The sequence below is a fragment of the Macaca fascicularis genome, chromosome 1 (assembly GCF_037993035.2).
Source record: "Macaca fascicularis isolate 582-1 chromosome 1, T2T-MFA8v1.1".
NCBI lineage: Eukaryota > Metazoa > Chordata > Mammalia > Primates > Cercopithecidae > Macaca > Macaca fascicularis.
In genome coordinates, this window is record NC_088375.1 from 99,280,517 (window position 1) to 99,295,109 (window position 14,593).

Genomic DNA, 14,593 nt, shown 5'->3' on the forward strand with positions numbered 1-14,593 from the left:
AAAGTTGTAAGCAAAGGACTTGGGTAATTTAAAGTCTGAGCTGCATCAGGACTACCTTGAAAGTAAAGCCTCTATTAATGGAGCACAGAGTAATGACGACAGCACTAGATTAGGAGAAGACCAGTTATAATTGAGCTAGGCTTGAATCCTAACTCAATTATAAGTGGTCAAATGATCTCACCTCAAATGGGGTGAGAATCAAATGGGTAATAGACATGAAAGTTCTCTGTAAGCTATAATATACCATACAAATACGACTTTCAGGAAAATTATGTAACACACACACACACATGTACACACAGAGAGAGAGAGAGGAGGCAAAATTATTACTTCCATCAAGAATGTAACTCACAGCTGCTCTGATATACCATGCAACTAAAGCAATATTGAAAATACCTGCACCTTTTCCAGCTCCCATTTTCAGATTTTAAGTTTTAAAATTAACACACACACACACAAAAGCATGAAATCTTATTTAGTCACTACAGAAGCAGAAAAAGTGCCTAAAACTTAACATTCCCCTGGGCACTCTGTCTGTTCCTTACTCTGTATTCCTCAGGGTCCTGATTCATTTCAAAGAGCTGTTATAAGATTTAAAGACAGTATTTACAAGTTATGCACTTAGAAAAGTGCCTGGCACATAGTACTTTATTACATTAGCCATCTTAGCAATACGACATTTGTTGAATCACTTAGCTAGTTGATTCCTTCAGTAGTAAAATGGGAATAAATGCCCCCTTCACAAGGACTTTGTGAAACCCAGTAAATATTGGGTCGACTGACAGAATTGTAATATTGACAGGTGATTGAACTATTTTATTAATGTAAATTATTGAAGTTGATAAAAGAATGTACCTATTCTTAGAAAATGCACACTGAAAAAATTAGGGGTAAAATACTGTGAGGTATGTAACTTACCCCTAAAATAGTTCAGGAAAAAAATTGTGTGTATAGGGATGGATGGATGGTTAGATGGTGGATGGGTGGATGGATGGATGGATGGATGCCGGATGGATGCCGGATGGATGGGTAGGTAGGTAGATAAAGAATAAGCCAGCAAATTGGGTAAAAGGTTAACAACAAGTGAATCTGGCTGAAGAATACCTGAGTGTTCTCTGTACTATTTTTGTTTTTGTACTTTTTGAAATTTAAAATTATAACCAAATACAAAGTTTAACATGTGCACTCATATAATAACCAAAGTTTAACATGTGGGAGCACACACACACAGCTGCAGTGTACACACACTGGGAAGTTATAAGAAGCCATAAGATACTTTCCTTTAGAACTCATACTCAAGGGAGATAAGAGCCACAGAAAAGTCTAACCATAACACTTCAAATTCTTGAATATCATTCTCGAACTACCTGTAAGCAGCCACAAGATCTCTCCTGCTAACAATTAATATTCTTTCACATGGTTATAAAACAGTAATCTTTCAGAGGGAATACCTCTTCAAGAATATACAGCCATCGACACTTTCATTTTTAAAATTTACCATTCTTCTTTGTGAATTATCTATTTGTACATATTGTCCACTGATTGTTGAATTTGCACTTTTCTGATTTATACCTTTATATATTAAAAACGGTTCTTAAAAGACTGTGAAAATATACACGAGAGTTCAAAGTAGCATTATTCATAACAGACAAAAAGCGGAGACAACCCAAATGTCTACCAACTGATGAATGGATTATCAAAAATGTGGTATACCCATACAACAGAATATTATTCAGCCATAAAAAAGAATAAACACTGATACATGCTTCAACATGGCTGAAGCTTGAAAAACATATGGTAAGTGAAAGAAGCCATAGACAAAAGGGCACGTAGTATATGATTCCACTCATATGAAACGTCTGGGACAGACAACTCCACACAGACAGAAAACAGATTAAATGGCTACCAGGGGCTACAGGAAGGGAGGAATGAGGAAAGACTATGGCTAATGGACCATGGGGTTTTCTTTTTAGGGTGACAAAAATATTCTGGAATTAGACAGCAGTGATGGTACCACTAAATTGTATAGTTCAAAAGGGTGACCCTTATGGAATGTGCATTTTATCTCAATGAAGCTGTAAAAAAAAAAAAAAAAAAAAAAAAAAGACAACAAAAGAGGTTATAGACTCCCCAGACAAATGCACATGCACATTGCTAACAACTATATGAGGGATGGGGTGAGGTGGGGTAAAGGGGTGTGATCTGATCTGGATTTGTGTCTCTACCCAAATCTCATGTTAAACTGTAATCCCCAATGTTGGAGGAAGGGCCTGGTGAAAGGTGATTAGATCATGGAGGCAGATTTCTGCCTTGCTATTCTCATGATTGTAAGTTCTCATAAGATCTGGTTGTTTAAAAGTGTGTAGCACTTTCCCCTTCTCTGTCTTTCTCCTGCTGTAGCCATGTAAGATGTGCCAGCTTCCCCCTCACCCACAGCCATGATTGTAAATTTCCGGAGGCTTCCCCAGTCATGCCTCCTGTACAGCCTGCAGAACCATGAGACGATTAAACCTCTTTTCTTTATAAATCATCCAGTTTCAGGTATTTCTTTATAGAAGTGTGAGAACTGACTAATACAGCATGCTGATTATGGAAACACTGAAACCCATGCAAGGACTCCATTAAGCCCTGTGACTTCTCAATTAGAAATATCTCAATGGAGGACCATTTGGTAAAACCTATCAAAATTGAACAAGTACCTACCTTCTGGCCCAGCAAATCCAATTCTAAAAATTTCTCCCATAGATATATTTGTATATGAACAAAATGAAATAAGTACCAAATTATTCAATGTAGAAATGTTTATAAAGAAAAAGACTGCAAAATTTTACAGTAATTATGGCACCCCTATGAAGTAGGTTACTATGTAGCTATTAAAATGCAGCTATTAAAAGAATAAGAAAAAGGCCAGGCACGGTGGCTTATGCCTGTAATCTCAGCACTTTGGGAGGCCACTGCAGGAGGATCATTTGAGACCAGGAGTTCAAGACCACCCTGCGCAATATAACAAGACCCCCATCTCTACAAAAAAAAAAAAAAATCAAAATTTAGCCAGGTGGCACATATCTAGCTACTCAGGAACCTGAGGCAGGAGGATTGCTTAAGCCCAGGTATTCAAGGCAATAGTGAGCTATGATCGTGCCACTGCACACGACTGCAACAGAGCGGCAGACAGTCTTTAAAAAAAAAAAAAAAAAAAAAGAACAAGAAGGAAACTTTTTATGCACTGATATGAAAAGATCTCTAAGGTATAAGTGAGAAAAGCAAGCTGCAAGATGACATGTACAGTATACTACCTTTTCTATAAAATAGGTCAATAAATAAAACTATAAGTACTTATATATTAAAGAACTGTCTCCGGAAGAATGCACACAAAACTAGTAAGAATGACTACCAGACAGGAAAACTGATTTGCAAGAAAGCCTCTGGGGCATAAAAGGACTGTCTCCCTAGAATGAGTCCCCACAAGGTTTTGAGAATGGAAATTAGAGAAAGGAGAGAGAAGTATTTCATTATTTATTAAGATAAAAATCAGAATCCTTAAAAATAATTATTTATTATTCTTACAAAGATGCCAAACTGCTGGGTGCAGTGGCTCATGCCTGTAATCCCAGCACTTTGCGAGGCTGAGGCAGGTGGATCACTTGAGGCCAGGGGTTCGAGAACAGCTTGGCCAACCTGGTGAAACCCCGTCTCTACTAAAAGTACAAAAATTAGCTGGGCAAGGTGGCGCACAGCTGCAGTCCCAGCTACTCAGGAGGCTGAGGCAGGAGAATCGCTTGAACCTGGGAGGCGGAGGTTGCAGTAAGCCAAGAGCGCGCCATTGTACTCCAGCCTGGGCAACAGAGCGAGACTTTGTCTCAAAAAAGAAAAAAAAATGCCAAACTAAAAAGTACAAAAAGTACAGAATAAAGAATGCTAAGGTTGCCATAACATAAATTTACCCTAATGCAATGCATCAGGAAGGGAAAATAAACAAAAAAAAAAACCTGCTCACTTCCCCTTCCAAAACTACTATAGCCTCAAATGAAACTGAACTGCCAAAATCTTTATTCAAGATAAATGTTTAGAAGCTCCAAACCTACATTTAAAGAGATACTGCAATATTTTAACGAAGCATATTTTGTTTTATTTGCAGAGTTCCTGGTAGCAGCAAAGCCATAATGGAGTCAGCACAGAAGTAATTTTTTTTTACTAAACTCTGGATAACTCCAGCTCTCAAGATCCTTCCTATTGGATTTGTTCTGATAGATTCCTCTACTTTGCAGCCTAAAGAAACATCATGATCTCAACTTCTTGGTTGTTAGAAGTTATTAAAAAGTGCCTATTCATTATTTATCTTCTGATATCTAAGCTAGCCACATAATTTAAGGAGATTCAGCTCACGTATTGACCTAACCAGAGTCCTATTCTTGGGTGTTACAGATAAAACAAGCAACTTAAATGCCCATTGAAGTTTTGCTTTTTTCCTGAAATAAAACATAGGCACTCTCTGTTTTTCTGAGTTGCTATGCATTGCAAATAGATTATTATAGACATATTTTCTTGAGAAACACACCTCCAGGGAGTCTCTTATGAGTTTTGCTCCTACACGTCTTATTGGGTATGCAAAGAATGCAAGGCCCGGATCACTCTTTTCTCAGGCCATTCTCAAGGTTCAGTTACCAACAAGCAACCTTGAAGGATGAGATGAAATCTCCCTCTGGACAATGAGGAGGCTTGCTTTCTGCTTGCTATAAGCATGATAGATTCTCCAAGCTCACGTTCCTCCACTGCAAGAGAGGAACACTGTGTGCAGGGCACCCATCTAGGCCCATATCACATCACTTCCATAGAACAATACTAAAAATACCTGAAATCCCTAAATTAACTGTACACCAATTCTAGAGAAAGGATATACAAAGTTCTAATTTGGTATGACAGGAGAATCCCCTTCATGCCATTTCTAATACCTGCAAACCAGTAGAAAAGGATTCCCCCCAGCACCTGCCTTCTCATGATGGTTCTAGGAACCCAAGGCAGGGACTCCCAAAAGGTAGTCATTTTGGGATGGAGGGGATCAAGTTTCCTAACTATAGGATTTAGAAACAGGGTGAAAGGTGATGAAGAGTTTGGAAGGTATTCAGTGCGGTGACTGAGCCGGAAGGAAGGAGGCTCCTAACGGTAGTTTGTATTCCTTCATCAACCTCACATCTGAGGTTATTTCTAGTTCTGTGTTAGTTCTGGAAACTTTTCTTTCCATTATTCCCACTTGGTGATTTCCACTAAAAGTATTTGCTCCAATGTGGCCCACTGTGGAAAATGTAGAATTTTACCACTTTTTTTTCTGGTCTTTTGTGCCAATAACTAAAACAATGTAATTCCTATAACCTTAAAACCAGGGCAGTAATGTTTCATAAACTTTATGGGATTATGATGGGTAGGTGGAAGTAGTGAGTGCAATGCAGATTTAAACAGACTGCTTGTTGTTAAGCCCTTGGTTTGACGTGTGGCAACATTAAATAGCCCTTTAAAGAAAGATAAGCATGCTCTCCTATAAAGTCAACTTTGTAGTTCCAAGATTGCCATTATTAAGAAACTGCACAGAGAACTTCTACACTGAAATGAGAGATCATGTTCATTTTTTCCATCAGGATCACAGTCAAAAACAAACCATATTTCTTGAAAACTTAGGTGAGGTCTCCAAGAGTTAAACAAAACAGATTTGCCAGCAAAAGGCAGGAAGAGTAAGATTATAATTTGAACCAGGCAAACTGTTTCATAACAGAAAATGTGGCATTTAATGCAGTTTGCAGAATATGGTATGCTAAAAACACTACTTATGGCAGTAGCAGGCCTCTAGAGAGTGAAATCAGCCAAACAAAAGAACTAAAAAAGGTAGAAAAAGAAGCCATGTCAGCATTACAAAGCCACAAAAAACTGATATGATTTTTTTCTTGGTGATTTATAATTTTTTTACCATACTTTTGGTTTAAAAGTACAAAAAGTATACGATAAAAACATTTTCTTTTTGACCATTTTAAATTAGGAATTTATATTAATTCAAATTTATCCTAATTTAACAGGACTAGTGTTTTAACAGACACATGTAATACTGAGGTCAACAAAGTTACTAATGCAGAAGACTATCAAAGTTCTGATCAAAGTTCTGCTCTGCGACACCTTCTGGAACAGATTTACTTTGGGTTCCTGAGTGGGTTGGCCTGCTGCTAGGATAGACTAATGTTTCTTTACTTGAAATAAACATTCAGTCAAAATTTCTACCAAAAAAAACCCTCATATTGAAAGGCTTGGCTCATGTCTCAATGTGCTGGCCAAGTAAAAATAAGCACAAAAACCTCAATGCAGGTTGACTAGAAAATTATTCTAATTGTCCTTAGGTCTCTTTGCATTAAACATAAAGTACTTGAATCTTTCTTTCTTTTATAATCCTGTCAGTTCTAAACTTTGAAAAGACTGTGTCTATTCGGCTTTTGTACTCTTAAGGGGGCTCTGTAAATTTAAAGTATTTTTAATAAAATATTTTAGACACAAAAAAAGATAAAGACTAATTAGAACTTTAAAAATACACAGGTCAATGGTATATCACTGTTAAAAAAATTAACAATCTAAATGCACATTCATACAATAAATGTACACACTCATACATTTTACATTCATACATTGAGACTTTGTTGACAAAGTCTCAATTAACATGGAAGAACTGGGGGATGTGTGAGATAGGAAAACATAGAACTAATAAGTATTAGCTTTTGTTTCTAGCAGTATTTATTGGTTCTATATTTTCTCATATTTTTAACAGTGATATACTGTTGACCTATATATTTTTAAAGTTCTAATTAATCTTTATCTTTTTTCATGTCTAAAATAGTTCATTAAAAATACTTTAAATTTACAGAGCCCCCTTAAGAGTACAAAAGCTGAACAGACACGGTCTTTCACACCAGAGAACTAATAAAGGATGTCTGGGTAATAGACCAACATATAATTAATTGGACTATGTTTAGAGAGTATAAAATGGGTCAATGGCATATAGTGATGATTGCCAACATTAAGATGCTCTTTATTCAGACAGTAAGCCTAAAAGTGGGGAAAAAAAAGGCGGGGGGTGCTCTTCTGGTTTTTAAATACAATGACTGTATCCAAAAACCTCATGTTTAGAAGAAACCTTTCTATATCTTTCCTGCGCCTGTTCCAGATAACTCTTCTGGAACAAGCCAAACAATTCTATTTTCCACATAACAACCCTCCTTTCCTGGAAGATGGCTCCCAGGTCTACTTTCCATCCTCTCTTCTTCAGTTTACTGAATCATTCCAACCCTTAACCCACTCCTCTACCTATGACATGGTTTCTAGATATTCTCCCCATCCTAGCTATGCTTCTCTGGACTTTTCCATGTTTGGGATGACTTAAATTAATATTGTTAATATTTTTAACAACAGTGATATACTGTTGACCTATGTATTTTTAAAGTTCTATTAGTCTTTATCTTTTTTTCATGTCTAAAATATTTCATAAAAATATTTTAGCCGGGCGCGGTGGCTCAAACCTGTAATCCCAGCACTTTGGGAGGCCGAGGCGGGTGGATCACGAGGTCAGGAGATCGAGACCATCCTGGCTAACACGGTGAAACCCCGTCTCTATTAAAAAATACAAAAAACTAGCCGGGCGAGGTGGCGGGCGCCTGTAGTCCCAGCTACTCGGGAGGCTGAGGCAGGCTGGGAATGGCGTAAACCCGGGAGGCGGAGCTTGCAGTGAGCTGAGATCTGGCCACTGCACTCCAGCCTGGGCGGCAGCGCGAGACTCTGTCTCAAAAAAACAAAAAACAAAACAAAACAAAAAAATTTTTAATGTACTAACATATTACATAAAGGCAACTTTGGATATTTTCTGTTGCAAGTTTCATTTGGTATTATATAAGAAACATTCAAGTTCATAATTTAAAGAGTATTAAAAACAAATTTCAAAGGATTATTTTAAAAAATCCTTTTTCATCATTCTTAACCTGGTTGGTCTCCCATGAAAACCATACTCTTTTCTTATTGGTCACACAACTTTTTAATTGAAAATATCACAGAAAGCTTTTGGATTTTTGTTGTTGTCATTTTTTTTTTTTTTTACATATTGTAGAAATTTTTCCATGCACCAAAAGGATAGAAAAATAAACACCCAGCTTCCATGATTATCAACATTTTGCCAATCCAGTTGCCTCTATCCTGTGCTCACCACCTTCCCATCCCAGCAACATATTGTTTCATCTTCAACTGAAACACACACTATGTATTAAAGCCTATTACACCATAAGCATTGTGCTTACCTCTTCTAGTCCTCAAAACAAACCAACATAACAGTCAAGCCTAATCCTGTACTGTCCACGATCTCTAGTCTCATAGCAACACTAATTTTCCTATTCCATGTCTTGACATGCATTGTTTTCAATACCTATACAAACGATGGGACTCTTATTCTAGAAATTGGATGCTCTACTTTCACTAGACAATATTCCTTTGTTACGAATTCTTACAATATTGCTGGCTGAGATTACTGTTCATGCAACTGTGGAGCAATCTTATAATTAAATGGGTCACTGACATGCCGGTTAATAAATTCTGGTAGACAGATCAGACAGTAGTCTGATAAACAACCTTGCATAACCAACAGGATTTTAAAATTACTTTTCAAATGCATTCTACCTAAAGAAAGGATGAAGAAGTAATATTAACAACTGGTAGTATCCATTTTTATTTTAAAGAAAACATACACACTTTGCTTTCCCAATCATAACTTTAGAGAATCCACTGTTTCACTATATAACATTCATTAAATTTTAGGACCAAAATGTTCAATTACTGTTTAATACATAACATGAGTTATTTCCAATCATTTTGAAAGAAAGCAAGAGTTAGTTCACAAGTGCGGTCACTGGCTTTAGAGAGTGACAGGTCTTAGGAAACCAATTGATTTACAAATCATAAGAAATCCCTACAACATGCTAGAAAATTTAAAGGTTTGCAAAAATGGGAAAGTACCAAATAATCACGAAGAGACAGAATTCCTAGGAGTAGCAAGTCATCATTATGAAGTGGTGAAAACCCTTCAAAAGGGCAAGGAAGAAAGCTAAATATAAAACCCGCCTAAAAAGTAGTCTATAGACTCTTATCTGAAGAGTTGCTAAAACATTTCAATCAGGAAACTTTGAATCTGTAAAATATTAATGGATGATTGGGTTGAGGGTGTAAGGGCTTGAAAAGAGTAATAAGAGGGTTGGTTCTAAAGAAGAAGTAAAGAAGAGGGAGGTATGCATACTTCGCTTTTCATCAAACCACTTCAGACTTTCAAAAACCTTTTCACTTAGATTCTAACATAGTAAGCCTTACCCTAATTTTCCTCCAAAGACTAGATGTGCAATTCAGCACACTCTTTTATTTGATGCAATATAAGAAACTCTAAAAAAAAAAAAAGGCAACAAAAGCAAAAGGTGTTTTTTGTTGGTTTTTAAATCAGGCATTAAGAGAAGCACTAAGTTTCAAAACTTACATCTGAACCCACATTTCTCATGGTACTTTGTAGGACAGGTTTAGTCACAGAAAGTTTTCCATTCACTGGGCTATTCGCCGAAGGGGCTGGTACCACATTCACCACGTGATTAGGTAGCTGTGTGACTCCCCCAGCAACAGCAAGGACTGGCTGAGCAGAGGGCAGAACTCCAGGTGCTTGAAGTTGTACCACAGTAGGCTGAGACAGCAAAACCGTCTGGCCTGCATTAGAAAAAAGAAAAGCAATCAGAGGGTACACAACTGTTGTGGCAGGGGAAGCAGCTTATAATTAGGTCTCTTCTGCAGACGTAATGGGTAAGATCAACACCAAGGGATTTGACACCATCAATTAAAACATTGGATCAATAGCAGCACACACTTACGGTGACTTTGTTATGTTTTTAATGGGACCAACTAAATTCATCTCTTTGAACTATCATTAACAATATACTTTCTTATTTATCTTTATCAACTAAATAGCTATCAAACTTGCTGTAATCCCTGGATTTCTAAGAATTAACCTCTGAAGTTTGTTAGTGCTAAAAGGATTTGTCTTATTATAAATAACAAATCTTTTACACTGAACATGGAGAGTCATGTATTCTAAATTAATAGGATTTACAAATGCACACAACACCAAAAATATCTGAACATAAACGTAGTAATAGTAACTCAGTATTAGAAGAAGAAGGAGCTACAGGCCAGGCACTGTGGCTCACACCTGTAATCCCAGTGCTTTGGGAGGCCAGGAGTTTGAGACCAGGCAAGGCAACATAGTGATACCCTGTCTCTACAAAAAAAAAATGTAAAAATTAGCCGGGTATGGTATGGTGGTATGTACCTCGAGTCTTAGCTACTTGGGAGGCTGAGGCAGGCACATCCCTAAAAAGGACAAAAAAAAAAAAAAGGACTACAAATACCAAAAAACTTAAAACCATTTGAGATTAAATCTTAGCTAACAATCACGGTAAACATAAATCTGTGATTCAAAAAAGTCTGTAGATGACACCAGCCCTTTCCCTCTTCCCCCAAAAATGGCCTTCAATTCTTTTCAGAGTCTTTGGATGTATCATTATTTTAAATTTATGCTAATTTGAGGAGAATTAGTAGAGGTTGAACATCCTTAATCCAAAAACCCAAAATCCAAAATGCTCCAAAATCCAAAACTTTTTGAGTGCTGACACAACTCCACAAGTGGAAAACTCCACACTTCTGGTCCCAAGTATTTTGGATAAGGGATACTCAATCTGTAAAAATGACAATGAAGATGGTGTTGTTAACTCAGCAGAAAAAGTGCCTATAGATGGCATGGTAAAAATGTGTGATGGGCCTAGTAAATGACTAAAGCAGCATACAGTCATAACAGAAAAAGAAATCATGTCAGTTTATAAAATCAAAAAGAGACTTCTAAGACAAAAACTTGTTAATGAGGCAGATGACTCCATAGAAAACATTTCTAGAAGTCATCCAACAGAATGCCTCCTCATCCCCAGAGGACCCACTTCCAGTCCCTCAACTGCTTCTGACGTTTCTTCTCACCTGAAGACATAAAATAGAGGGTACAGTAGGCTTTTAATGAAAACATAGCATCAAAAGCAGAGACTGAAAGCTGCCATTTTTTGTTGTTGCTGTTGTGTAGTAGCTGACACTTCTATTCTGGTGATTCTACTGTCCTGTCTAGTTACCCTGTACACATTATTTTTCCACTGTATTGATGGTATGTCATAATTTTTGTTAAGTTCTTACGTGTGAATTTGTGAATAAGTGTAACAAAATGATTGCTTGTCAGTAGCATATGAATTTAGAGCCAGGAATGATGGTGGTGCCAAACAACTACAGATTGTCCACATGAGATAGTGACAACTGTGCTTTCTGATGGTTCAATGTATGCAAACTTTGTTTCATACACAAACTTACTTAAAATATTATATAAAAATTACCTTCAGGCTATGTGTATAAGATATACATGAAACATAAATGAATTTCATGTTAGACTTGGGTTCTGTCCCCAAGATATCTCATTATATATATGCAAATATTCTAAAATCCAAAAGTACCCAAAATCTGAAACACTTCTGGTTGCAAGCATTTCATTTAAGGGGTACTAAACCTGTACCATTAACCTAAAGACTTATACAACTCATAACACTAATCTATTAAAAATTTTACTTGCCTGCTAAGTGCTTCCTTTCAGATCTGGCAGATTTTTACAAGGTGTTGAAAGCCTTGCCTAACATCCACAGCTGCTTGAGCCTATCTAACAAAATGAAGGTACTAAAATAACTGGCAACTAAAATCCCATGTAAATTTATAATTTAAGAAAAAAAAAGCATTATGCTTTCAAACAGGTTGACACATGTAAAACTCAGCTCAGTATTTCAAAGGATCGGGGAAAACTAAAAATTAAAATAAAGATTCAGAACACCTGTTTGTCAAGAACATCTGTCTTAGCTAAAAAAGATAACTTATAAAAGCAAAGCCCTTATTTCAGATGGCCTCAAAAAACACACTGAAAGTAGCAGAATACAATAAGCAGCATTTTATCCCAGATAAGAAGATCTAAAAATAATTTCATGGATTTGGAGTAGAGAATATGTATTAATACTTGGGCATAAATGATCATTAAACATTTTTACCTTCTTATTTTCCCTTGGACTCAGTTTTTCTTTCCCCCAACTTTTACTTTAGGTTCAGGGGGTACACATGCAGATTTGTTACATGGATAAATTGCATGTCACAGCTGTTTGGCACTCAGATTATTTCATCACTCAGGTGATGAGCACAGTACCCAACAGGTAATTTTTTGATCCTCACCCTCCTTGTATCCTCCACCCTCAAAAGTAGCCCCTGTTGGACGGGCGCGGTGGCTCAAGCCTGTAATCCCAACACTTTGGGAGGCCGAGACGGGCGGATCACGAGGTCAGGAGATCAAGACCATCCTGGCTAACACGGTGAAACCCCATCTCTACTAAAAAATACAAAAAACTAGCCGGGCGAGGTGGCGGGTGCCTGTAGTCCCAGCTACTTGGGAGGCTGAGGCAGGAGAATGGTGTAAACCCCGGAGGCGAAGCTTGCAGTGAGCTGAGAACGGGCCACTGTACTCCAGCCAGGGAGACAGAGCGAGACTCTGTCTCAAAAAAAAAAAAAGTAGCCCCTGTTGTCTATTGTTCCCTTTTTATGTCTATGTGTACTCAATGTATAGCTCCTACTTATAAAAGAGAGCACGCGGTATTTGGTTTTCCGTGCCTGCGTTAATTATCTTAGGACAATGGCCTCCAGCTCCATCCATGTTGGTGCAAAGACCATGATTTCATTCTTTTTTATGGCTGTGTAGTATTGAATGGTGTATATGTACATTTTCTTTATCTAGTTCACCACTGAGGGGCATCTAGGTTGATTCCATGTCTTTACCATTGCAAACAGTTCTATGATGAACATATGTGTGCATGTGTCTTTATATTCCCTGGGGGGTATATACCCAGTAATGGGACTGCTGGGTCAAATGGTAGTTCTGCTTTAAGTTATTTGAGAAATCTACAAACTGCATTCAGTGGATGAACCAATTTACATTCCCACCAGCAATGTATATGCAATCACTTTTCTCTGCAATCTCACCAGCATCGGATATTTTTCAACTTTTTGATAGTAGCCATTCTGACTGATGTGAGATGGTATCTCAATGTGGTTTTGATTTGCATTTCTCTAATGATTAGTGATGTTGAGCATTTTTTCATACGCTTGTTGGCCATGTCTATGTCTTCTTTTGACAAGTGTCTGTTCATGTCCTTTGCCCACTTTTTAATGCGGTTGTTTGTTTTTTGCTTGTTAATTTAAGTTTCTTATGGATTCTGGAGATTAGACCTTTGTTGGATACACTGTTTGCAAATATTCTCTCCCATTCTGTAGGCTGTCCTATTACTCTGTTGATAGTTTCTTTTGCTGTGCAGATGCTCTTTAATTGATTTTTATTTATTTATTTTTGAGCTCTGTCGCCCAGGCTAGAGTGCAGTGGCACAATCTCAGCTCACTGCACCTGCGGCCTCCTGGGTTCAAGCAATTCTCCTGCCTCAGCCTCCCAAGTAACTGGGATTACAAGCATGCACCACCATGCCTGGCTAATTTATGTATTTTTAGTAGAGATGGGGTTTCACCATATTGGCCAGGCTAGTCTTGAACTCCTGATCTCAAGCGATCCACCCTTCAGCCTCCCAAAGTGCTCGGATTACAGGTGTGAACCACCACACCCAACCTCTTTAGTTTAATTAGGTCCCATTTGTCGATTTTTGTTTTTGTTGCAATTGCTTTTGGAGTCTTCATCATGAAATCTTTGACAGGGCCTATGTCCAGAACCGTATTTCCTAGATTTTCTTCTAGGGTTTTTATAATATAATTTGGGCATGTACATTTAAGTCTTTCATCCATCTTGAGTTGGGTTTTGTATACACTTAAAGGAAAGGATCCACTTTCAATCTTTTGCATATGGCTAGCCAGTTATCTTATCACCATTTATTGAATAGGGCATCCTTGCCCCCAGTCTGTTTTTGTTAAAGACCAGATGGTTGCAGGGGTGCAGCTTTACTTCTGGGTTCTCTAACCTAATCCATAGGTCTATGTGTCTGTTTTTGTACCAGTATCACGCTGTTTTGGTTACTGTAGCCTTGTAGTACAGTTTGAAATCAGGTAGTGTGATGTCTCTCGCTTTGTTCTTTTTGCTTAGGACTGTTTTGGCTACTTAGGCTCTTTTTCAGTTCCATGTGAACTTTAGAATAGTTTGTTCTAATTGTGTAAAAAATGTTATTGGCAGTTTGATAGGAATAGCATTAAATCTGTAAATTGCTTTGAGCAGTATGGCCATTTTAACACTATCGATTCTTCCTATCCATGAGCATGGAATGTTTTTCCATTTGTTTGTGTCATCTCTGATTTCTTTCAGCAGTGCTTTGTAATACTCATTGTAGAGATCTTTCACCTCCCCAGCTTGCTGTATTCCCAGGTACTTTATATTCTTTTTTTGGCTATCGTGAATGAAACTGCATTCTTGATTTGGCTCTCAGCT

General features: G+C 37.5%; 1 protein-coding gene across 8 annotated transcripts in view; it reads right to left on the reverse strand.

Moving 5' to 3' along the window:
• The window catches only part of ATF6 (activating transcription factor 6), a 201,741-nt gene that overhangs the window by 153,711 nt on the left and 33,437 nt on the right, over positions 1-14,593 (reverse strand). For all 8 annotated transcript variants that reach the window (XR_012434266.1, XR_012434259.1, XR_012434263.1 and 5 more), the window contains one exon: positions 9,539-9,759. Coding sequence is in view for 5 of the 8 variants with exons in the window: in XM_074038899.1 (XP_073895000.1) it covers positions 9,539-9,759 (221 nt within the window). In the remaining 3 variants the exon portion in view is untranslated. The remainder of the gene's footprint in view (positions 1-9,538; positions 9,760-14,593) is intronic.